The sequence below is a fragment of the Rhinoraja longicauda genome, chromosome 25, assembly GCF_053455715.1.
Source record: "Rhinoraja longicauda isolate Sanriku21f chromosome 25, sRhiLon1.1, whole genome shotgun sequence".
NCBI classification, from domain to species: domain Eukaryota; kingdom Metazoa; phylum Chordata; class Chondrichthyes; order Rajiformes; family Arhynchobatidae; genus Rhinoraja; species Rhinoraja longicauda.
This window is the reverse complement of record NC_135977.1, coordinates 8262849-8286255: the sequence shown is the minus strand read 5'-3', so window position 1 is coordinate 8286255 and position 23407 is coordinate 8262849. Positions and strand designations below refer to the sequence as shown.

At 45.7% G+C, this 23407-nt stretch overlaps 2 protein-coding genes across 2 annotated transcripts in view; both read left to right on the top strand.

Moving 5' to 3' along the window:
• Nucleotides 1-23407, top strand: part of LOC144606057 (2'-5'-oligoadenylate synthase-like protein 2) — a 36117-nt gene that overhangs the window by 2538 nt on the left and 10172 nt on the right. The window contains exons 2-8 of the mRNA XM_078421845.1: nt 944-1235; nt 3491-3666; nt 4788-5038; nt 5828-5960; nt 8291-8791; nt 10493-10563; nt 22694-23101. Coding sequence (XP_078277971.1) covers nt 944-1235; nt 3491-3666; nt 4788-5038; nt 5828-5960; nt 8291-8791; nt 10493-10563; nt 22694-23101 — 1832 coding nt within the window. The remainder of the gene's footprint in view (nt 1-943; nt 1236-3490; nt 3667-4787; nt 5039-5827; nt 5961-8290; nt 8792-10492; nt 10564-22693; nt 23102-23407) is intronic.
• LOC144606092 (2'-5'-oligoadenylate synthase 1-like) lies at nt 14840-22797 on the top strand. Its single transcript, XM_078421897.1, has 4 exons — nt 14840-14941; nt 17266-17433; nt 19786-20080; nt 21727-22797. The coding sequence occupies exons 1-4, from the start codon at nt 14936-14938 to the stop codon at nt 21933-21935; spliced, it is 678 nt and encodes a 225-aa protein (XP_078278023.1). The 5' UTR covers nt 14840-14935; the 3' UTR covers nt 21936-22797.

Below are 23407 nucleotides of genomic sequence, written 5' to 3'. Positions count from 1 at the left end.
ACGATTCATTCCGAGCAGCTCCGTCCCAGGGACGCATTCCGAGACGGACATCGAGTGCTGCTGGAAGGTCATCAACTCGGTGAAAGACGCTCTTTGGTCTGCCCGATCCTTGTTGACCTCCCAGCGGAGCGAGCTGTCCGTCAAGGAATGTTGCCGACTGGCCCACTGCAGACTGCAGGAGTACGTGCTGAGGGACGCACTGAAGCTTGGTGCAGCCAACGCCAAGGCCCTGTGGGGGAGGACCACAGTCTAGGGTCCTTCCGCTGCTGGACATGGGGGGGCAGGGTGTGGTGGAGAGAGACGCCCCTCCAAATAAGGGATACTGGGTAAATGTCTAAATGTAAGTAAATGTCTAAGTGAATGTCTATCAAATGTAACCTCCGGAAATGTCGGATGGGCTTGTTTAAAAAATATGTTTTGTGAATGATATTTATTATTTGAATAAATTATTTTTTGATATAAAAAAAAAAGAATCAATAAGACAAGACATAGCGCCAGAGACCCATGTTCGATCTTGACCTTGGGTGCTGTCTGTGCGGAGTTTGCACGTTCTCCCTGCAACCACCCGGGTTTCCTCCAATTGCTCCGGTTTCATCCCACATCCCAAAGCTGTGCGGGTTTTGTAGGTTAATCAGCCTCTTTAAATTGCCCCTAGTGTGTTTGAAGTGGAGGAGCAAGTGGGATAACATAGAACTAGTATGAACGATGGTCGACATGGACTCGGTGGGCCGAAGGGCCTGTTTCCGCGCTGTATCTCTAAATCTAAAAAAAACTTTAAAAAAAATCTTTGGTGTAAACCAGCATCTGCAGTTCCTTCCTACACAACGATAAAACAATTCTGAATTATGATGAAGATTGAAAGGAATTGCATTTTTGTATCATGTTCCCAGTAAGTTTGCAAATATTTAAAAAAATATGATTTATTTTTTCTTTTTGTTGTCAGGGTGGATCGTCAGGGAAAGGAACAGCTTTAAGAAATAGTTCGGACGCAGATCTTGTCATTTTCCTCAGTTGCTTCAAAAGTTTCCAGGACCAGAGAGACAACAGGCATGAAGTTCTGGATGAAATTCAGAAAATGCTGGAAAAGTGCTCCAGAAGTCTTGCATATGACATTCATGATATCAAAATCATGAGTCAAAACGAGATCCCACCCAAATCTATGAGCTTCATATTGCAATCGACAAAGAGTTCAGCGAGGGTGGAATTTGATGTTCTGCCAACCTATGACGCATTAAGTAAGAAGTTATAGCAATCTCATGTGACATAGAATTAAAAGTATTATTACACAGAGTCATGCAGCATGTAAACAGGCCCTTCAGCCCACCTGGCTCACACTGACCAAGATGGCCCTTGTCCCGCCAACCTGCATTTGGCCCATATCCCTCTAAATGTTTGCTATCCATGTACTTGTCCAAATATCTTTCAACTAATGTGATAGTGCCTGCCTCAATGATCCCCTCTGGCAGCTCTTGCATCTTAAATGTAAATTGGAATCTTCTGTCAGCCTTCATTGTTCATCTTGAAAGATGGGAATAGTGAAGCTGGCTTGATTTGGTCCAACCAATGACCCATTGTTAGTTAAGCTGTTGCTGGTGTTCATTTCCGTGGCATCTGAAATTAACTTTTGATTGGAAGACTTTACAAAATGATAGATTTTTTCTATCGAGGCAGAATGATTTGCACAGCTGGTAGAGCTGCTGCCTCATAGTGCCAGAGACCCGGGTGCAATCCTGACCTTGGGTGCTATCGGTATGGAGTTTGCACGTTCTCCCTGGACCGCGTGCGGTTTTCCCGGGTGTTCTGCTTTCCTCTCGCATCTCAAAAATGTGCATGTTTATAGGTTAATTGGCCTCTGTAAGTTGCTCCTAGTTTGTAGGGAGTGACTGAGAAAGTGGGATAACATAGAACTATGTGAACGGCATAGATTCGGTGGGCCGAAGGTCCTTGTTCCATGCAATATCTTTAAACTAAACTAGGTGACAATTAGGAGGTATTCTCCTTGCATCTAATGACTGCAGAAGGTTCATCTTCCGGAGGAAATCTCAGGCTGCAAGCAGAAGTCAATTATCTCCGATATGCCATCCCTCTCCACTGAGACACTGAGCTGATGCTGAATCCACACTGAACCTCAGTTCCGAAATCTGCCACCCCCTTCCTCTGCTTTGCTCACATTTCTCATAATTTGATAGTTCTCATAGTTCTCATAATTTGATGCATCAACGTGAACTGATTCATGTTAACATGAATTAGATTATCCTATCATTCACCATAAAAAGCCTACTGATTGGTTGCATCACAGCTTGGTTTGGGAACAGCTCTGCCCAAGACCGCAATAAATTGCAGGGAGTTGTAAATGTAGCGTATTCCACCACGTAGGCCAGAGACACCACCATTGACTTCATCTACATCTCATGCTGTCTCAGAAGAACAGCTGACATCATCAAAGACTGGAACCACTCTGGTCATTCCAACTCCCTGCTCCTGTCAGACAAATAGGTGCCGAAGCTTGAAAGCGTGCAGCACCAGACTCCACAACGGCTTCATCCCTCTCTGTTATCAGGCTTCTAAACGGTTCTTCCATAAGCTGGGGTGGTGTCCGATTCACCTCTACCCCGTTATGGACTTTGGAGAACTAATGGGCCACAATGTGGAGAACTGGAACACTGAGAGTGGGCGTAGCACTAGAGTTGCTGCCTTACAACGCCAGAGACCCAGGTTCGATCCTGACCACGGGTGCTGTCTGTATGGAGTTTGTACCTTCTCCCGCGTGGGTTTTCCACGGGAGCTCCGATTTCCTCTCATATTCCAAAGACGTACAGGTTTTGTAGGCCATTTGGCTTGGTAAAATTGTAAATTGTCCTTAGTGTTAATAGGATAGTGTTAGTGTGCGGGGATTGTTGTTCGGTGTGGACTTGGTGGGCTGAAAGGCCTGTTTCTGTACTGTATCTCAAAACAAAACTATGTTCTGAACTCTATCTTCCTCTTTGCTCCATCTATTTTACATGAGTTTGACTTGATTGTACTTTTATATAGTACTGATTAAACCTAAATCTATATCATTGTATCTGGCAGTGAACAAATACCCTTCAAAACCGTGGATGGAGGAGTTAGAGGGCAGCTGGTTTTACCATCAGAACCTTTGTGTGTCATCCATGTGTAAAACCGACTTAGTCAGCAACTTGGGTTAAATTTACAGATAACCTCTTGGAACGTTGCTTGGCAACTTTCCAAAGGCAAAATACTACCCTGAGTCTGATTAAAATGCAACACTGTAGGGGTTATAGGGAGAATGCGGTTAGGGGTGAGAGATAGATCAGCCATGATTAAATGACGGAGTAGACTTGATGGGCCAAATGGCCTAATTCTGCTCCTATTACTTACGATCTTATGACTGTACATGGCCTGCTTCGTCTTGGATGAGTTCATTGGACAGTTTTTGTTAAAGAATTGTCTTTTGACCATCTCCCGTTAATCATTTAATTTCTTCCAGCACCACAGTACAACTACAGTGCAGCGCATCTCGAATTAATCAATTTTGTAAATGGAAATGCGATCATGGATGGAGAATTCTCCCCCTGCTTCACTGAACTTCAGAGAGAATTTGTGAAACGGCAACCGCCAAAAGTTAAAGACTTGATTCGCCTGCTGAAATATTGGTACAAGGAGGTGAGTGACGTGAGAACAGGATCATTGTTAATCACTGACACCACAGGAGGATAGAGTCACAGAGTGATACAGTGTGGAAACAGACCTTCGTCCCAACTTGCCCACACCGGCCAACATGTCCCAGCTACAGTCCCACCTGCCTGTGCTTGGTCCACATCCCTCCAAACCTGTCCTATCCATGTACCTGTCTAACTGTTTCTTAAACGCTGGGATAGTCCCATCGTCAACTACCTCCTCTGGCAGCTTCTTCCATACACCCAACCACTCTTTGTGTGAAAATGTTACCCCACAGATGCCTATTAAATCTTTTCCCCTTCACCTTGAACCTATGTCCTCTGGTCTTCGATTCCCCTAGTCTGGGCAAGAGATTCTGTGCATCTATTCCTCTCATGATTTTATACACCTCTATAAAATCACCCCTCATCCTCCTGCACTCCAAGGAATAGAGACCCAGCCTGCTCAACTTCTGCAGTAGATGTTGGTCCAAAACTAAAACGAGCACTTGCTTCAATGTCTCAGTTTCCACCTTCTTAGGTACTTGCATTTTGGTGAGAGGGGCATTGTTTGAAGGACATTTGCGCGGCATATTTTTTTACACTGCCGGGGTTGGTGGTGGAGCCAAATACAATTGACCGATTCTTTATCAGTAAGTGTGTGAGGGGTTATGGGGCGAAGGCAGGAGAATGGGGTTGAGAGGGAAAAATAGATCAGCCATAATTGAATGGCAGAGTAGACCTGATGGGCCGAATGGCCTAATTCTGCCCCGAGAGGGGGTAGTTGAGGCAGGGACTATTATACCATTTAAGAAACATTTAGATAGGTAGATGCGTAGGACAGGTGTAGAGGGATATGAATCAAACGCAGGCAGGTGGGACTGGTGCAGATGGTACATATTGGTCAGTATGGACAAATTGGGTCGAAGGGCCTAGAATAAGACTGACTCTAGAACTTATGAACCATGGTGGCATTTAAGAGACATGGATACGCAGGGAATGGAGGGATAGGATTATGTGCAGTCAGATAAGAATTAGTCTTATCATTATAGCACAGACATTCCAGTGCTGTGCAGTTCCATATTCCATAATATTTGCTTATTAAGATTTGTCACTAATTTTCTCCAGCATGTCAAGCCACGGAAATCAGAGTTGACAGGTGGAGCACGACTCCCTGCAAAATATGCGGTGGAGCTAATGACCATCTATGCCTGGGAACAAGGTAATCATCAGGAGAGATTTGATACTGCCCAAGGGTTCCGTACGGTCCTGGACTTGATCTGCCGCTATCAGGAAGTCTGCATCTACTGGACAGATTACTATGATGTCACAAATCCAACCTTGGCCGGCTTTTTAACCAAGAAGCTCCATGGCAAGCGGTAAGACACTGTGGACTATTCCAATTACAGGTGCTCCTCGACTTACCCGCTCCTCCCCCTTCCCCCTCCCCTCAATCGCCCTCAAGCCCCCTTATCCTCCCTCCCTCCCCCCCCCCATCTCTCCCTCTCCTTCCCTAGGAGATAGATTTAAACTTTATAATGTGAATAACTTTAAAAATATAACAATTTCAATTAAACTTCTTCCATTACCACCAAAGGGATGACGGTGAGTAAGGTAGGCCTACAATTGTCGCGCTATCGTGTACCGTTTTGGCTGTAGTTCCGGAAGAAACAAAGGAGAGTTTTAGTATATAGATGTCTAGAGATACAGCATGGAAACAGACCCTTAGGCCCACCTGGTCGACACTGACCATCAATTCCCTTTTTCACACTAGTTCTGTTATCCCACTTTCGCATCCACTCCCTGCACATTTGCGGCAATATTTTATAGAGACCAATTAACCGACAAATCCGCATGACTTAGGAAAGTGGTCGAAACCAGAGCACCCGGATGAAACCCACGTGGTCACAGAGAGAGTGTGCAAAGTCCCCTCAGGCAGCGTCCGAGGTCAGGATGGAACCCGGGTCACTGGCGCTGTGAGGCAGCAGCACTACCAGCTGCGCCACCCTGCCGTCCTTAATTGAAATACAAATTTCTGCACAGAATCACGAGATAATCCTATGTAATTGCAGAATTGATATGCAATAACAAATACCATGGCATTCACTGTCATTTTGTCAGCAAACGCCGGCTCAAAGTTAAGTGTTGTTATTTAATTTATTTTTCAGAGCATTAATTCTTGACCCAGCCGATCCAACTGGAAACGTGGCTTCATCAGATGGTTGGAATGTGATGGAGGATGAAGCCAGGAAATGTCTAAGCATGCCTTGTGTCAGTAACGTCCAAGCTTGGGATGTCCAGGTAAAATGGTTTAAAGGAATGATGGTGTTTTGCTGAGGGGGTGACGAGATACCTTTATACTTCACCACTGCCACACTGTAAGGACCAGACCTCCCACCATTGACTCCACCTGCACTTTGCCCTTCCTCGGAAAAGCAGTTGTAAGGGGTTTCTGCGCCGAGCTTTCGCCCGGCCTAAGGTCCCCGTGCCTTGCTCTGATCCCTTGACCAGGCCGCGCACACTGGTTCCCCGTGAATGGTTCGACCCACTCACCCCTTACGGTTCTAGACACTGGACTTAGATGCAGGAGCTCTGATAGTGCAGAAAAATTCAACCAGACCAGATTTGAAAACCAGGGTTTAAATGAAAAGGCTTTTATTCAGCACTTGGGACTATTGTCCATGAATACTTATACAGTTCTATAATACACGTCTATAAAACACATATCGAATCACACGAATACTTATAACTATGAATCATAAAACACACAGTTCTATAAGACATATACACGACTGTAAGATGGGGAACGTACGGCACATCGCAAAATTGACCAACACACACTCTTTTACACACCCACGTTTATTCAAACCACCCTCCCCTCTACACTAAACTATGTCCAGGATATGTAGGATTTGGAGTACATGCTCACCATGGGGCTATTACTGGGGTTACTGGCTGTTCGTTTTGCAGTATTTCTTCTCGAGTTGCGTGCCTGTTCCTCTCTCTTGCATCCGTTCTTCTTGCCTGTCGTTTCTTCCTCCTGCATTCGTTGACTTCCTTCTGACTCTCTTCTTGACTTCGGTTGACTTAACTTTTTCACCCAAAAGTAGTGGCCAGTTATACTATTTCTGACCCGTCCTATCTCCTGCCAGATCTTGGAATCTCTTTGTTCAAAAAGATATGTATGAGTTTTTCTTCTGATCTGCGCTTATGTTCGGGGATACCGGGGATGGCCAGACGGTGTTAATTGGGATTTCGTTGTGAGGTGATGGGTGTTAACTGGTTTCCCATCACCTACCAGGTAGTTTTCTATGGGCCATTGTGCCCCCTCACTGAGATGAACTGTTTAGGTCGGCTTGGGGCATTGTGAGTATGCTGATGTCAGCGCCCCAGTGTCTGGACTCCGACCTGGTTTCGTAGGTTTTTGCATGGCCAATACCCATCCTTTGTTCTGGCCGTGGCTTTGCAGAAACCCTAGAGACTGGGTTGTAAGGTTTTTACTTTTTGTGGCTGGTCACGAGGTCCTACGACCATCTTAGGACCCACGGATTGTGACATCCTTTGTTAATCTGACCGCAGCCTTTCTCCGCTATCAGCCCCAGTCTCTCGTTTAAAATGTCCAAACTGCAGCTCTTTGGTATGGTATTGCTTTCCAAATGAGGGAAAACTTCTCAAATCTTACACAGTCAACGTAATGAAAGACTTGTCCCACCCCGGTCATTCCTTCTTTTCCCTGTTCCCCTCAGGCAGAAGATACAGAAGGTTGAAAGCGCGCACCACCACACTCAGGAGCAGATTCTTCCCCTCTGTTATCAGACATGAGGACAGTCATATAACATATATAACATATAACAACTACAGCATGGAAACAGGCCTGTCCGGCCCTACCAGTCCACGCCGACCATTCTCCCTGACCTAGTCTCATCTACCTGCACTCAGACCATAACCCTCCAATCCCCTCCTATCCATATACCTATCCAATTTACTCTTAAATAATAAAATCGAGCCAGCCTCCACCACTTCCTCCGGAAGCCCATTCCATACAGCCACAACCCTCTGAGTAAGCTAGCGTACTCTCCCCACCTCCACCCCATTGTAGACTGTCTATGGACTTTGCCAGAGGAGGAGTTGAGGCAGGTACGATCACAACATTTAAAAGACATTTGGTGAATTGAATGGATAGGAAAGGTTTAGAGGAATATGGGCCAAACGCAGGCTGGTGGGACTAGCGTAGATGGGGCATTTTGGTCGGCATGGACAAGTTGGGCTGAAGGGCCTATTTCCATTCTGTATGACTATGACTATATTGAATCCTCTGGGCTTTTAATGAATGGTGAATTGAGGCCACATCCATTACCATTGTTCCCTGATCAATCCAGGCGGAAAGGTGCCGTTTACTTTGGCTCCTATTCTGTGCATCTACCCAATCTATTCCTCTCATGATTTTGTGCACGTCTGCAAGATCTCCCCTCATCCTCCTAGCGCTCCAAAGAATGAATCTCGTGTTCCAAGTGCACCCGATGAGCCCTAAAAGAATGGGTGTCCACCATCTCACTCTCTTGTTATGTGTCTTGTGCAAAATAACAAAGAACTACATTTTATTTATTGCCATGTTTGCTTGTGATCCACAGCCAGTGAAGACATTTGAAATCACTGTGACCAGCCTGGATGGTAAATCGTTACGACTAAAGGCCAACATTTATGGCAAGGTCTCTGAAGTCAAACGCAACATTCAGCAAAAATGGACCATTCCAGTCTCCCAGCAACGCCTGATGTTCAATGGCACCATTTTGGATGATGGCAAAACCTTGTTGGATTCCAGCATCTTCTTTGATGCAACGATCCAGCTGCTCACGCTAAACACAATGGATATATTGGTCAATTCCAATGGGCGTAATCTGACAATTCAGGTTTCACCAAACGACAAGGTTTCAAGTTTAAAAAATAAAATTGAATCTCTGGAGCGCCTCCAACCAAGTCAGTACTACTTGACCTTTCAATCTCAGCCACTTGAAGATAAACGTACGCTGCAACATTACGGCATTAAGCAGCATTCTACCATCCATGTCAACCTGCGACTGCGTGGTGGCAATGAACTCCAATGTTCCAGCGCAGAGGGTCACAGTTACACAGTCTGAAAATCAATAGCAATGCGAAAGACTTTTAATTAAGTTATCATTGAGAGCAATTATCTGGGTTGAATCGGAATTAACAATCACTGGCGACAGATAAGCGCCGGGCGCTGCTTTTGACAGGCACATGTTCTGTACTGTGTTCTTTCTACTGGAACATTTTCCCACCGCCTGTTCATCCAGGCGATCTTATGTGACCAATATCCGCAAATGGAACTGGGGTGCTTCAGCATGTTCATCCCACATGAGGGGCAGCAGATAAGGTTGTTTGGGCTTTGCAAATTTGTTGGCGACAGATAAGTGGGGACACTTGTGTACTGCCTAGGTTGTGTGCAAAACAAAGCATTTCACTGTACCTGGGTACCCTGCCCTAGATAGGTACTTGTGGCTATCAAGTATCTTTCAACTTGTGGCCATCAAGTATCACTGGGCTTGTACTCGCTGGAATTTAGAAGACTGAGGGGGGATCTTATAGAAACATATAAAATTCTTAAGGGGTTGGAGAGGCTAGATGCGGGAAGATTGTTCCCGATGTTGGGTGAGTCCAGAACCAGAGGTCACAGCTTAAGGATAAGGGGGAAGTCTTTTAGGACCGAGATGAGAAAACATTTCTTCACACAGAGAGTGGTGAGTCTGTGGAATTCTCTGCCACAGAAGGTAGTTGAGGCCAGTTCATTGGCTATATTTAAGAGGGAGTTAGATGTGGCCCTTTTTGCTAAAGGGATCAGGGGGTATGGAGAGAAGGCAGGTACAGGCTACTGAGCTGAATGATCAGCCATGATCATATTGAATGGCGGTGCAGGCTAGAAGGGCCGAATGGCCTACTCCTGCACCTATTTTCTATGTTTCATCTATTCATTCATGCAGTCCCTGTGCACATTCCCCACATCCCTCAGACCTAAACAAACATGCTCAATAGTCAGCTCTCTATCTGGACAGTTTAAACTCTATTTACAACCCTCACCTTATGCACACACTTACAATGTTCAAATGACAACGTGGACGCCCACAGCTACTGAATTTCAAACTCCTTGATAATTAATGCCGATTTTTCGGTGGGCTGCACTCTAAGGATCGTAACGGAATTCACTTGATTGGACTAAATTATTTTTCTGGATACGTTGGAAATCCTCATGAGTACAATGTAGATGGTGGCAGTAACAAGGAACTGCAGATGCCGGTTTACCAAACAAAGACACCAAATGCTGGTGCAACTCAGCAGGACAGGCAGCATTTCTGAAGAACATGGATAGGTGACGTTTCGCGTCTTGTCCCTTCTTCAGCCTCTTTATACTGCGTATTTTTACGTTGATTTTATACTTTAGAAGACATTAGCCTTGCCCAGCTGCCAGGAAAGTAGCTCTACTTTAATTCAATTAAATGTCAATCTTTGTGAAATTCTACATGGATAAATAAAAGCTGTAACAATGAAAGATTACTTGGTTCCTTTCTTCAATCAGAGTTCTTATATTCATTTGTGTACTTTTATCTGTTATGAGTTACTAGGTGCCGATTACTTGCCCATTAGGATCTGCACTTCCCCTGCAGCAAACATGTAAGGGGGATTCATACATTATGGGAGTTGAGTCAGCTGATCACGTTGGTGGAAGAAGCAGCAAGAGAAGTTGAGAACAGGGAAACCACTGAGATCACATGTATTGAACTGATAATCACCCAACAATCCCTGTGTACGGTCCACAGGGCTACATTCTGAACATTGCTCCCAGTTGCTTCCAGGCACAATATAGTTGGGGCTGCATGGTGGCGCAGCGGTAGAGTCGCTGCCTGAGACCTGAATTTGATCCTGACTACGGGTGCTGTACGGAGTTTGTACGTTCTCCCCGTGACCGCGTGGGTTTTCTATGGGTGCTCCGGTTTCCTCCCACATTCCAAAGACAGGTGCAGGTTAGTAGGTTCATTGGCTTCTGTAAATTGCCCCTAGTGTGTAAGATGCAAAGGTGGGATAACAGAGCTAGTATACGGGTGATCGTTGGTCGGCGCGGATGCAGTGGGCCGAAGGGCCTGTTTCAACACTGTGTTGCTAGAACTAAACCAAAACCTATAAGGAAGGTGGTAACAGCTGTGACTTGCTTGTATGTATTTCGTATCGAGGTAAATGATGTTTTACCTTTTGTCACTATCTGAAAATCAGTCCATTTATTGACATTTTGGCAACGTCTATAAGAGCCAACACAGTTATTTTTACAACTTTTCCACATCACAGTCAAACCATGTAAAACCATCCATTGCACATTCACACAAGCACAGCCAGGTAGCCAGGTGAACAGCTACTTAGAGACCATGAGAGGTCATGGGATCTGGAATCCCAAAATCTCTTGGATTAGCTCCCTCCACTGGAGTGGAAAAGGATAACCTCCTTCCCCTTTCCTCCCACGGACAGCTTCTGTCCTGCAAAATTGGTGCTGTGGGCCCCAACTATATTTATTCCCATAAGGACACAAAGCACTGGAATAACTCAGCAGGTCAGGCACCATCTCTGGAGAACATGGATAGGAGATGTTTCGTGTCGAGACTCTTCTGGTCTCATTATTCCCATGGTTTGGGTGTGAACGACCAGATCAACATTGAAGGACTATTCAAGATTGCTCTTGTACTGAGGGGTTTGTAGAACCATCACAGTGGACAGCTGGAAGTCAAAACTATAACATTATTTGAGGCATAGATAGGGTAGACAGTCAAAACTTTTTTTTCCAGGATGAAAATAGGGAAAGATGGAAATCCAGGATGCATTGGTCCTTCTCAGGGTTCATCCTGAGCAACTGTGTAACTAAATAGTCAGAGGCTGAGACATTCAGGACTGTCAGATCAGTGGACGATTCAGAGACAAACATTTTGAGCCACAGCCTCAGAATAAAAGGATGTATCTTTACAAAGGAGACGAGGAGGAATCTCTTTGGTCAGAGGGTGGGGAATCTGGAATTCATTGCCAAAGACGGCAGTGGAGGCCAAGTCAATGGATATTTTTAAGGTGGAGATTGTCAGATTCTTGAGTAGTAAGGGTGTCAGGGGTTATGGGGAAAAGGCAGGAAAATGGGTTTGAGAGGGAAAGACAGATCAACCTTGATTCAATGGCGGAGTATACTCGATGTGCCAAACTTTAACTTGATGACAGACACAAAATGCTGGAGTAACTCAGCGGGACCAGGTAGCTTCTCAGGAGAGAAGGAATGGATGATGTTTTGGGTCGAGACCCTTCTTCAGACTGACAAACGATTTAACTTGATGACTATGTCTTTGTCCTGCCCCCACCTTTCCTCCAGTTTCTTTTACCCCCCTCCCACCCCACCACAATCAGTTTGAAGAAGGCTCCCGACCTAAAACATCTACCCATGATCTCCAGAGACCCTGACATCCTGAGTTACTCCAGGACTTTGCGATTTTTGAAATCTGCAGGTCATTGTGTCTCCATTTGTGGAGGGAATGTGCAGGAGATGTTTCAGGTCAGGACAGTTCTCTAGGCCGGTAGTAGTAGGGGAGAGAAAACTGGAGGTGGGGGTGGGGGACAAAGTGTGGTAAGTGACAGGTGGATACAGATGAGGGGGGTTTATGAGTGGCATACGGCAGGAGAAAGGCTAGAGAGGAACAGGAGATAGAGGGTGTCAGATAAGGAGAGAAGGTAGAGGGAGGGGTATCGATGGGATGGGACTGGTGGGTGGGGGGAAGGGGACGGGATCATGGGGGAAATAGGTGAACATTGGGAGAAGGGGGCAGTGGAAAAAGAGGGGAGTATCTAAAATTGGAGAATTTAATGTTCATACTGTGTAGGAAGGAACTGCAGAAGCCGCTTTAATACCAAAGATAGATACAAAGTGCTGGAGTAATTCAGCGTCCCAGGCAGCATATCTGGAGAAAACGGATGGGTGAAGTTTCGGGTCGGGACTCTTCTTCAGCCTGGAAGTAGAGGGGTGGGGAGACTGGACGTAGAAAAAGGCCAGAATAAATCAGGGCCGTTAATAGATGACCAAAGACGGGTAAAGTCATGATGGCCCAGACCACCACGTGAATTAACCTCCCATCGATTGACTCCGTTTACACTTTCCCCTGCCTCGGCAAGGCCAGCTGAATAATCAAGGACTAGTCTCACCCCGGTCACTCCCTCTTCTCCCCTCTCCCATCAGGCAAGTGGTACAGAAGTGTCAAAACACACACCTCCAGATTCAGGGCCAGTTTCTCCACAGCTGTTATCAGACACCAGAAGCATCCTATCACCAACAGTAGGTCCTGACATACCATCTATCTCATTGGAGACCCTATCTTTAATTGGACTTTACTGGACTTTATCTTGCATTAAACATTATTCCCTTTATCCTGTATCTGTATACTGTGGCCAGCTTGATTGTGATCATCGCTAGTGTTTCTACTGACTGGATAGTATACAACAACAAAGCTGTTCCCTGTACCTCGGTAAACGTGACAATAAACGAACGAACTAACTGGATGTGGAGGCTGGTGAGGACCAGGGGAACTCCATCTTGATCCATCTCGGGGGAGGGGGGAGCAAGAGCAGACAATGGGAGTCAGAGGAGACACGGGTGAGAGATCAGTGTAGGAGGCAACTGCAGATGCTGGTTTAAACCGAAGATAGACACAAAGTGCTGGAGTAACTCAGCGGGCCAGGCAGCATCTCTGGGTAGAAGGAAGAGGTGGCGTTTCGGGTTGAGACCCTTCTTCGGACAGAGGGATCGATCTACAACAGCTGGGGTGAAGCCACAGTTGCTAAAGAACAGGGTTGCCAAATGTTCCCTATTAGCCAGGACATCCATATTTTGGGCTAAATTGGTTTGTCCCGTACGAGACCGCCCTTGTCCCGTATTAGGCCCGGGGGGCGCTGTAGGCCAGGACGTTGTGGGCCAGGGCGCTGTAGGCCCGGACGCTGTAGGCCCGGATGCTGTAGATCCTGATACTGTACGCCCGGACAGTGTAGGCCCGGACAGTGTAGGCCCTGACACTGCCGACCTGGACAATGTCGTTCCAGACAGTGTAGGCCCGGACAGTGTAGGCCCGGACAGTATAGGCCCTGACACTGTTTGCCCGGACAGTGTAGGCCCGGACAGTGTAGGCCCGGACAGTGTAGGCCCGGACAGTGTTGGCCCGGACAGTGTAGGCCCGGACAGTGTAGGTCCGGGCGCTGCCTAACGGAGGTTGCTTAGCAACCCGCCTCCCGGCCTGGGCAGCCGCCATTGGTGGAGTGGGAGCACATGGCCGCTGGCTGGGTGAGGTCACGTGGGGCAGTGACGTCCCCTTTTCCCTTATATGGGGGTGAGATAGTTGGCAACCCTACTGAAGAAAGAAGACATAGAGCGTGTACATGTACCTGTCCAAATGTTTCTTAAACATTGCGATAGAATCTGCCTCTACTACCTACTCCAGCTTGTTCTATATGCCCACCATCCTCTGTGTGAAAACATTGCCCCCTCAGGTTCCTATTAAATCTTTCCCCTCTCCATCTTAAACCTATATCCTCTGGTTCTTGATTCCCCTACTCTGGGTAAAAGACTCTACAACTACTATATCTATTCATGGTCTCTCCACCTCCATAAGATCCTCATCCTCCTGTGCTGCAAGGAATACAGTCCTCACCTGCCCAACCTCTCCCTGGAGCTCAGGCCCACAAGCCCTGACAACATCCTCGTAAATCTTCTCTGCACCCTTTCCAGCTTCCAGTCTGCTACTTAAAACTAACTTGTCTTCACTGAAACAGGGCGCCTGTCCAGAGGTGCTGCCTGACCCGCTGCGTTACTCCAGCCCTTTTGCATCTGTTTCTGTAAACAGACAGCACCTGCAGTTCCTTGTGTCCTCACTTAAAACCTATTTTCACCATCGGCCAGTTTTGACAAAAACCCCTCTGAATTGTCATCGCTGTTTCTCTTGTTGCAGTTGCCGCCTGGCCTGTCGATTGTTGTCGCTATCTTTTGAGTTCCTGATGTTGATGTTGACTTCGTTATTTTGCATCGTCAGACCAGGAAATAGAAACTCGAAACTTAACCCGATAACGGGGAAATGACTGATGTCAGAGTCCGGAATCGAAACTTAACCAGAAGGAGAAGTGAATAGAACCAACGAACATTAAAAATAAACTTCCCTGTTGGACTCATTTGCACCAGGAATCCAAGCCTGCGCACAATGGAGGTGAGTTGTCTATAGTTTGTGGGATTATTTTTCACAAATCTGATGCACAATTTTACAGATAAACACACAATGAACTGCATGAAATGACAAATGAAGAGGAATATTATTTATGTCATTACACCGTGTTCAATGAGCTGTTGCGGTTTGATAATGTTTCACTGAAAGAGGGAACATGTTACCATGTATCCATCTATCTAATATGTTACCATGTATTTGTGTTCTCCACAGATGCTGCCCGACCTGCTGAGTTACTCCAGCACTTTGTGTCTTTTTTTCCCTTTGGTTAAACCAGCATCTGCAGTTCCTTGCGTTAAATGTTTTTTTAAAAAATATATATAAATGATAGATGTTAAAAAACTTTAACTCTTTTGAAAATGTAGGTTTCTACACTACACGATATAACGGGTGGTTTCTCGATAAAGAATGGTTTATTCCATATCTTAGTTTGGTTTAGCAGATAATGGCTGTGATGTGTCAAACGTGATGTCTTATTCTGACTGGTACTGACCTATTTAGAAAGTGCTAATGCTTTACTGTTTAATTAAAATTGTTTTCCTGTGGTATATTTAGAGTTATACCTGCTCTGTTGAGCAGACGCACTCGCTCACCTGAGCTGGCTTGTTAGTTTCTAACGCTACCCTGTGCACTTTCTCTCCTATTTATCTTCATGAAAGGTCGATTGAGTCAGCTGTTTTGTATGCGGGGTATCTGAGCTGAGGCTGGAGAGAGAGAGAGAGAGAGAGAGAGAAGTGGATACAGAAGAGGCGAGTTTCAGGAATCAGCCAAATCACTGGATGGATTTAAGAGAGAGTTAGATAGAGCTTTAGGTTGCTAGTGGAATCAAGGGATATGGGGAGAAGGCAGGTACGGGTTATTGATTGTGGACGATCAGCCATGATCACAATGAATGGCGGTGATGGCTCGAAGGACCGAATGGCCTCCTCCTGCACCTATTTTCTATGTTTCTATCAGGACCGAAGAAGGGGCTGGCGTCCGGCGGGGTTTTACAGGGAGATAAGAGAACCGTGTTATAGCCTTTCAGTGGGAGGAAGCGGCGAGGGAGGGACTTGTGAGGAATCTTGCAGGAGGCGAGATGGACATCGAACGGCAACAGATCTAATGAGGCGGTTGATCAAATGTCAGAGCCGCTACCTGCTGTGACAGTTCGCCAGGTGTTCGCTCTTGCGGGGGGAGGGCTGGCACTCGGGAGATTCCCTGAGCGTCGGTGCCCAGGGAATTTGTGAGCGCTCCGCCTCCGACCGAGCAGGGCTGGGTGGGTGAGCGCTTGAGAGACGCCTAAGAGATTAAAACGTGGAAATTAAAAACACTCCCAAGGGAGAGGAGAGAGAGGGAGGGAGGGGGGGGGGGGGGGAGAATTAACCCGGAGAATGAAAACCCACTAGCGCCTGGCGGTCCAACCCTGAACCGCCCTCAAATACGGGACAACCCAATTTAGCCCAAAATACGGGATGTCCCGGCTAATACGGGACAGTTGGCAACCCTATCAGAGTGATACAGCGTGGAAACAGGCCCATCGGACCAACTTGCGCACACCGACCAACATGTCCCATCTGCACTAGTCCCACCTGCCCCCGTTTGATCCATATCCCTCCAAACCTGTCCTATCCATGTACTTGTCTAACTTTCTTAATCGTTGGGATAGTCTCAGCCTAAACTACTTCTTCTGGCAGCTTGTTCCATCCACATACCACCCTCTGTGTGAAAAAGTTACCCCTCAGATTCCTCATAAATCTTTTCCCCTACGGCTATGGCCTCTGGTATTTCCTACAGTCCCTTGTCCAGCGCCCACTCCCGCCAGATGAAAGACTTAATAGCAATCTAAGGGGTAACTTTGTCACACAGTGTGACAGTGGTGACAGTGTGACAGTGGGGACAGTGGTGACAGTGGTGGTGGGTGTATGGAACAAACTGCCTGAGGAGGTAGTTGAGGCAGGGGCTATCACAACATTTAAGAAACATTTAGGCAGGTACATGGATAGGACAGGTTTAGAGGGATGTGCGCCAAACGCTGGCAGGTGGGATTAGTGTAGGTGGGTCATGCTGGTCGGTGTGGACAAGTTGGGATGAGGGGCCTGTTTCCACACTGTATCACTCTGTGACTGGAAACATCGGCCATCCTTTCTCTCCGCAGATGCTGCCTGAACTGTTGAGTTCTTCCAGCACTTTGTGACCTGCTGTATTCAGACTTGGCATTGACTCTGTATACTGAGTGATCTATTTCCATACCTGAAGGATTTTGTGATTCTCTTCAGAGCTCCTATCGAAGTTAACTTTGCTGAATTCTATCTTTTCTTTTATTACAGAAAAGAGTTATAGATTTGTTTCAAACGCCACCCAGTGAACTGGACACATTTATTTACTCACATCTCCAACCTGATGAAAGATTTTTGAAACAAGTGGCTGAGACCATTGACAAGATTTGTACGTTCTTAAAGGGCCAATGTTTCTATAAAATCAGTAAAGCTGTGAAGGTGAGATGACAGAATTGTATACTGAACGGAAATAGGCAGTGGTACAGAAAATAGACACAGAGTGCTGGAGTAACTCAGGGACAAGCTGCATCTCTGGAGAGAAGGAATGCGTGACGTTTTGGGTTGAGACCCTTCTTCAGACTGAGATTCAGGGGAGAGGGAGATATAAATAAGGAAGGGTAAAGTGGTAAGTGTAAGGGTGAAAATGAGACATCAAAAGAGATGCAGCTTAAGGAAAATGTAGAATAGCTTTGTCAGTTAGGAGATGGTGACAACAAAGCAAACAGAGATCAAATGTAATCAGGGGGACGGTCGGACTGGTCAGAGAACTGGGAAGGGGGAGGGATGGAGAGAGATGGAAAACAATGGTTACTTGAAGTTAGAGAAGACAATACTCATACCGCTGGGGTGTAAGCTGCCCAAGCGAAATATGAGGTGCTGTTCCTCCAATTTGCACTGGGCCTCACCGACAATGGGGGAGGCCCAGGACAGAAAGGTCAGTGTGGGTATGGGAGGGGGAGTTCAAGTGTTTATCGACCAGGAGAACAGGCGGGGTTTAGGCAGACTGAGTGGGGGTGTTCAGCGAAACGAACGCTTGGTCTCCCCGATATATAGGAGTCCACACCTGGAACAGCAGATACAGTAGATTATGGTACGGAGTGGAACACAAAGAAGGTCTCAGGATCACTGGTGCTGCCCTGTGGCCACAGGGACCCGGGTTTGATCCTGACCTCAGGTGATGTCTGTGTGTGGAGTTTGCACCTTCGCACTGTGACTGCATGGGTTTCCCACGTGCCCCGATTTCCTCCCACGATCCAATGACCTGTGGGTTTGTAGGTTAATTGGCCTCTGTGTATTGCCCCGGATGTGTAGGGAGTGGAACTGGTGTGAACGGGTGATCGATGGTTGGCATGGACTCGGTGGGCAGAAGGGCTGTATCTTTAAACTAAAATTTCATACTCCTGATTTCTCATGCCCAAGAGATGAGGGGGATTTTCTTTGGCTAAAGAGGGTGGTAAATCTGCGGAATCTGTGGAGGCCAAATCTTTGGGATTTTTTAAAGCGGAGATTGACAGGTTCAGGGTTAGGGTGTCAGGGTGTCACGGGTTACAGGAAGAAGGCAGGAGAATTGGGTTGAGAGAGAAAGATAGATCAACCATGATTGAACAGCAGAATAGTCTCGATGGGCCGAATGGCTTAATTCTGCTCCTATGACTTATGAACATATGAAGAGTTATGATCACAGCAATCAACCATGGTCATGGTATTCTATGCTTGACAACTAACCCACTGCCTGGATTCATGAGTGGTATTGAGCCTTTTGTGAGATCAAGGCAACTCTAGTAGGCTGAGCCATCTCAAGCACAAGATAAGTTAATAACCCTGTAGTTAATTTAGAGATACAGCGTGGAAAATGGCCCTTCTGCCCTCCGAGTCTACACTGCCCATTGTTCACCCATTCACACTAGTTCTATGTTATTCCACTTTTCCCCCAATTGCTACCCTTATGTATCTGTACACTGTAAATGGTTTGATTGTAATCACGTATTGTCTTTCTGATGACTGGATAGCACACAACAAAAGCTTTTCAATGTTCCTCGGTACACGCCTCAATAAACTAAACTGAAACTGAAACAAATTAGGGGCAATTTTACACCAGCCAAATAACCTACAAACCTGTACATCTTTGGGATTTGGGTGGAAACCGGAGCACCCAGAGGAAACCCACACAGTCACATGGAGATTGTGCAAACTCCACACAGACAGCACCCGAGGTCAGGATCAAACCCAGGTCCCTGGCGTTGTGAGGCAATGGCTCTTGCTGGTGGATGACTGTGCCACTCGCATTTCTAATCCAACAGAAATAGGCCACCAGGCTCATTTAAATGATGGTTTATCAGTATTTGAACCAATAACCTTTGATATATGCAATCAATTATTTGTCATTCTACCAAAGGACCTTACCATACACTCTACCACAAGAGTAGACTCTAGATTTCGACAACTTTTTTGTGAAGAAGTGGTAGAGTTGCTGCCTTACAGCGCCAGAGACCCAGGTTCGATCCTGACTACGGTTGCTGTTTGCATGGAGTTTGTACGTTCTCCCCTTGATCGCGTGGGTTTTCTCTGGGTGCTCCGGTTTCCTCGCACACTCCAAAGACGTACAGGTTTGTAGGTTAATTGACTTTGGTAAAAGATTATAAATTGTCCCTGGTGCGTTGGAAGGGGATCACCGGTTAGCGAGGACTCAGTGGGCCAAAGGGCCTGTTTACGCGCTGCATCTCTAAACTAAACTAAAACTAAAAATCATTTATTTAAAAGATTGTATTGTTGTTTTGCCTCTTCTTTTAGGGTGGCTCCCTTGGAAAAGGAACAGCTGTAAAAAATGGCTCTGATGCAGATATGGTTATCTTTCTCAACTACTTCAAGTGTTTTGAAGACCAAAAGAAAAACCGGGCTGATATTTTGAGCAACATTCGTAAACTGTTTTTGGAATATGAGGAAAACATTGGACATGAGATCAAAATGACACCGCCCAGAATAATTCCCTCTTCTTTTTCTCCTCGTTCCCTGAACCTCCAGTTTAAATCCACAGAATCGTCTGATTTTGTTGAGGTCGATGTTCTCCCTGCATATGATGCCTTAGGTAGGAGGCTTTGAACACATTGAAAATAACCGGTTTAATGGAAAATAAGTTATCCTTTTGATTACATAAGATTTTCACTTATTGCAATGTCTTTCTTGAGTTCAGATTGTCCCAAAGAGTTTCGTTAAAGTGTAGACATCATTATAATGCACGCATCGGAATGGTTCAGAGGAATTATGGGCCAAAAAAACAGGCAAATAGGACTAGCTTAGATGTCAAAATCTAGAGTCTACTTTTGTGGTAGAGTGTACGGTAAGGTCCTTTGGTAGAATGACAAATAATTGATTGCATATATCAAGGGTTATTGGTTCAAATACTGATAAACCATCATTTAAATGATCCTGGTGGCCTATTTCTGTTGGATTAGAATGGCGTTGAGTTGGGATGACCATAGGTCCTGTTTCCATACTGTATGACTCTATGATTCTATACGCATAGCAGTTAATTCTATTGACAACCGCAATATGTCAAATAATCAATTCTTTTTTGTGGTGTGATGGAAGGAAAAATAATTAGTTAGGTAACAGAGGATCAAACAATGGCTTTTCTTAAAATAGGAGCAATGACTCTTGTCCTTTGCTTTTTTGTCGCTGGTCGGTAGTTTAGATTAGTTTAGTTTATTATTGTCACATGTACTGAGGTACGGTGAAAAGTTGTTTTGTTCCATGTTATCCTGTCAGCGGAAAGACCTAAATATGATTACAATCAAGCTATCCACAGTATACAGATACAGAATAAAGGGAATAATGTTTAGTGCGAGGTAAAGTCTGAATTGGAGGACCTCAGATTCGTACGACATTTTCAATAATAGACTGAAATGTCAGTCTAGATTTTCGTGTTTAAGCCTCTAGAGTGGGTCTGGAATGGATGGCCCAGCGGTAGAGTTGCTGCCTTACAGCAGCAGAGATCCGGGTTTGATTCTGACCACGGGTGCCGTCTGTACGGAGTTTCTCCGTTCTCCCTGTGACCGCGTGGGTTTTCTTCCCACTCCAAAGATGTACAGGTTTGTAGGTTAATTGGCTTGGTATAAATGTAAATTTGTCACAAGTTTGTGTAGGATTATATTAATGTGCAGGAATCGCTGATCGATTTCTGCGGACTGATTTCACTATTTCACCTGAACCCGAAGGGTCTGTTTCCGCGCTGTAGCTCCAAACTAAACTAAGAGCTGGAACATTATCTTGCTGAGGTTGTCTGACTATGGATCTCCCTGTGATGTAATTTTTTTTGCCATCTTTGATGCTGTCAAATATGTTGGAAAAAAGTTTAATTAGTTGTCGTAATTGCTTAAGGTTTTGCCAAAAAAAAGTGAGTGATGAGGAAAAACCTTTTGACCCAGAGAGTTGGGAATCTGTGGAATCCACTGGATGTTTTCAAGAGAGAGTTAGATGTAACTCTTAGGGCTTACGGAATCATAGGGATATGGGGAGAAAGCAGGAACGGGGTACAGCCATGATCATATTGAAGGGCCGAATGTCCTACTCCTGCACCTATTTTCTATGTTTCTATGAAATACCATTGATGAATGCCCCCAAGGTTTCCTCATGTTTATATATCATTCTGTCAATGACAAACATCTTATTAAGTTTAATATTACATAAATTGTCAGTATCTAAGCAATAAAATGTCACTTTTTTGTCCTGAAGGTCAACTGACACGGACTCTCGTGAATCATCAGGCCTATGAAGCTCTCATTAAAACTGGAGAACGTGGGGGAGAATTCTCAACATGCTTCACCGAACTTCAGAGAGACTTTATAAAGATCCGACCCACGAAACTGAAAGGCCTCATCCGACTTGTGAAGTATTGGTATTCTGAGTTATATTTGGAGACTGCTGCTGAAATTGTTCTATGATGAGGTGCATGCAGTTATTTAAGTTGAATTGCTTTTGGAAGAACAAGTGCACATCAAATCACATTGTTGTAGTACATTTGGTCAATCAAGTCCATGTCAGATACCAGTAAATTAATCTTGTTGGTCCATACGCCTGCTGTTCCCTATCGCCCTGTAAATGATTCTCTCTCAAGTCCCCATCCAGCCCCACCATGCACTCACCTGATTGTTCCACTATCCCGACACCCTGTTCCATTCCCCCGATCCCCTTCCAACTATCCCTTTCTCCGGCTTCTCGTTTCACTCCTCTTCTCTCCTTATCCTACACCCTTTTGTCTCCTTTTCATTTCTAGCCTTTGTCCATCCATCTGTCAATCAACCCCTCCCCCCACACCCATATCCACCTATCACTTGCCAGACTTTGTCCTGCCCCCTCCTCTTTTCCAGCTTTCTCCTCCTACTCTAACCAGACTGAAAAAGGGCCCTAATACGAAACGTCGTCTATCCGGAGTCCTCCAGATTCAGCTTGGAAACAGGCCCTTCGGCCCACCGAGTCTGCACCGACCAGTGATCATCCGTATACTAGTTCTACCCTACACACTAGGAACAATTTACAGATGCCGGTTAATCTATAAACCTGCGTGTGGGAGGAAACTGGAGCACCCGGAGAAAACCCACACTGTCACAGGGAGAATGTGCAAACTCCGTACAGACAGCATCCATAGTCAAACCCAGGTCTCTGGCGCTGTAAAGTAGCAACTCTACCGCCGCCCCTAAAGTAATCGCCCGAACAGGGACTCGAACCCTGGACCCTCAGATTATAAGTCTGATGCTCTACCGACTGAGCTATCTATCTGGGCCCTGAAGTTATTCAAACAAGGAAGAGACAGTCAATGCCTGAAGGCTCAAATGTTGATTTATTTTATCCGAAAGCATGTCCGTCGCCCGTATAAACCCCAACTGAGAGACGGGGAGTATTTACCACCGAAGTATGCTCTCGAGCTGCTGATCATCTATGCATGGGAGAGCGCTGGGAAGGGAGAAAAGTTCAGCACCGAGGAAGGATTTCGCACCGTTCTAGAACTGATTGTCCGGTACAAACAGCTTTGGATATTTTGGACCACAAACTACAACTTTGACTCTGACTGCATTGGCAGATTTCTGGAAAAAAAACTTCGAGAACCCAAGTAAGTTATGTTGAAACCATACTTGGCCTTTCTGGAATTCTAGAATCAACACAGCACAGTGAAAGGTTGTATGCAATGGGAAGGAACTGCAGATGCTGGTTTATACCAACGATAGACACAAAGTGCTGGAGTAACTCAGCAGGTCAGGCAGCATCTCTGGAGAAAAAGGATAGGTGATGTTCCGGGTCGGGAGAATTTACTGAAGCCACTTAGCCTACAAACCTGTACGCCTTTGGCGTATGGGTGGAAACCGGAGAAATCCCACGCAGGTCATGGGAAGAACGTACAAATTCTGTACAGACAGCA

Coding starts and splice junctions, on each gene's coding strand:
- LOC144606092 (XM_078421897.1), top strand. Junction 17,434..19,785: donor AAATCAGTAAAGCTGTGAAG/GTGAGATGACAG, acceptor CTCTTCTTTTAG/GGTGGCTCCCTTGGAAAAGG. Junction 20,081..21,726: donor CCCTGCATATGATGCCTTAG/GTAGGAGGCTTT, acceptor TTTGTCCTGAAG/GTCAACTGACACGGACTCTC.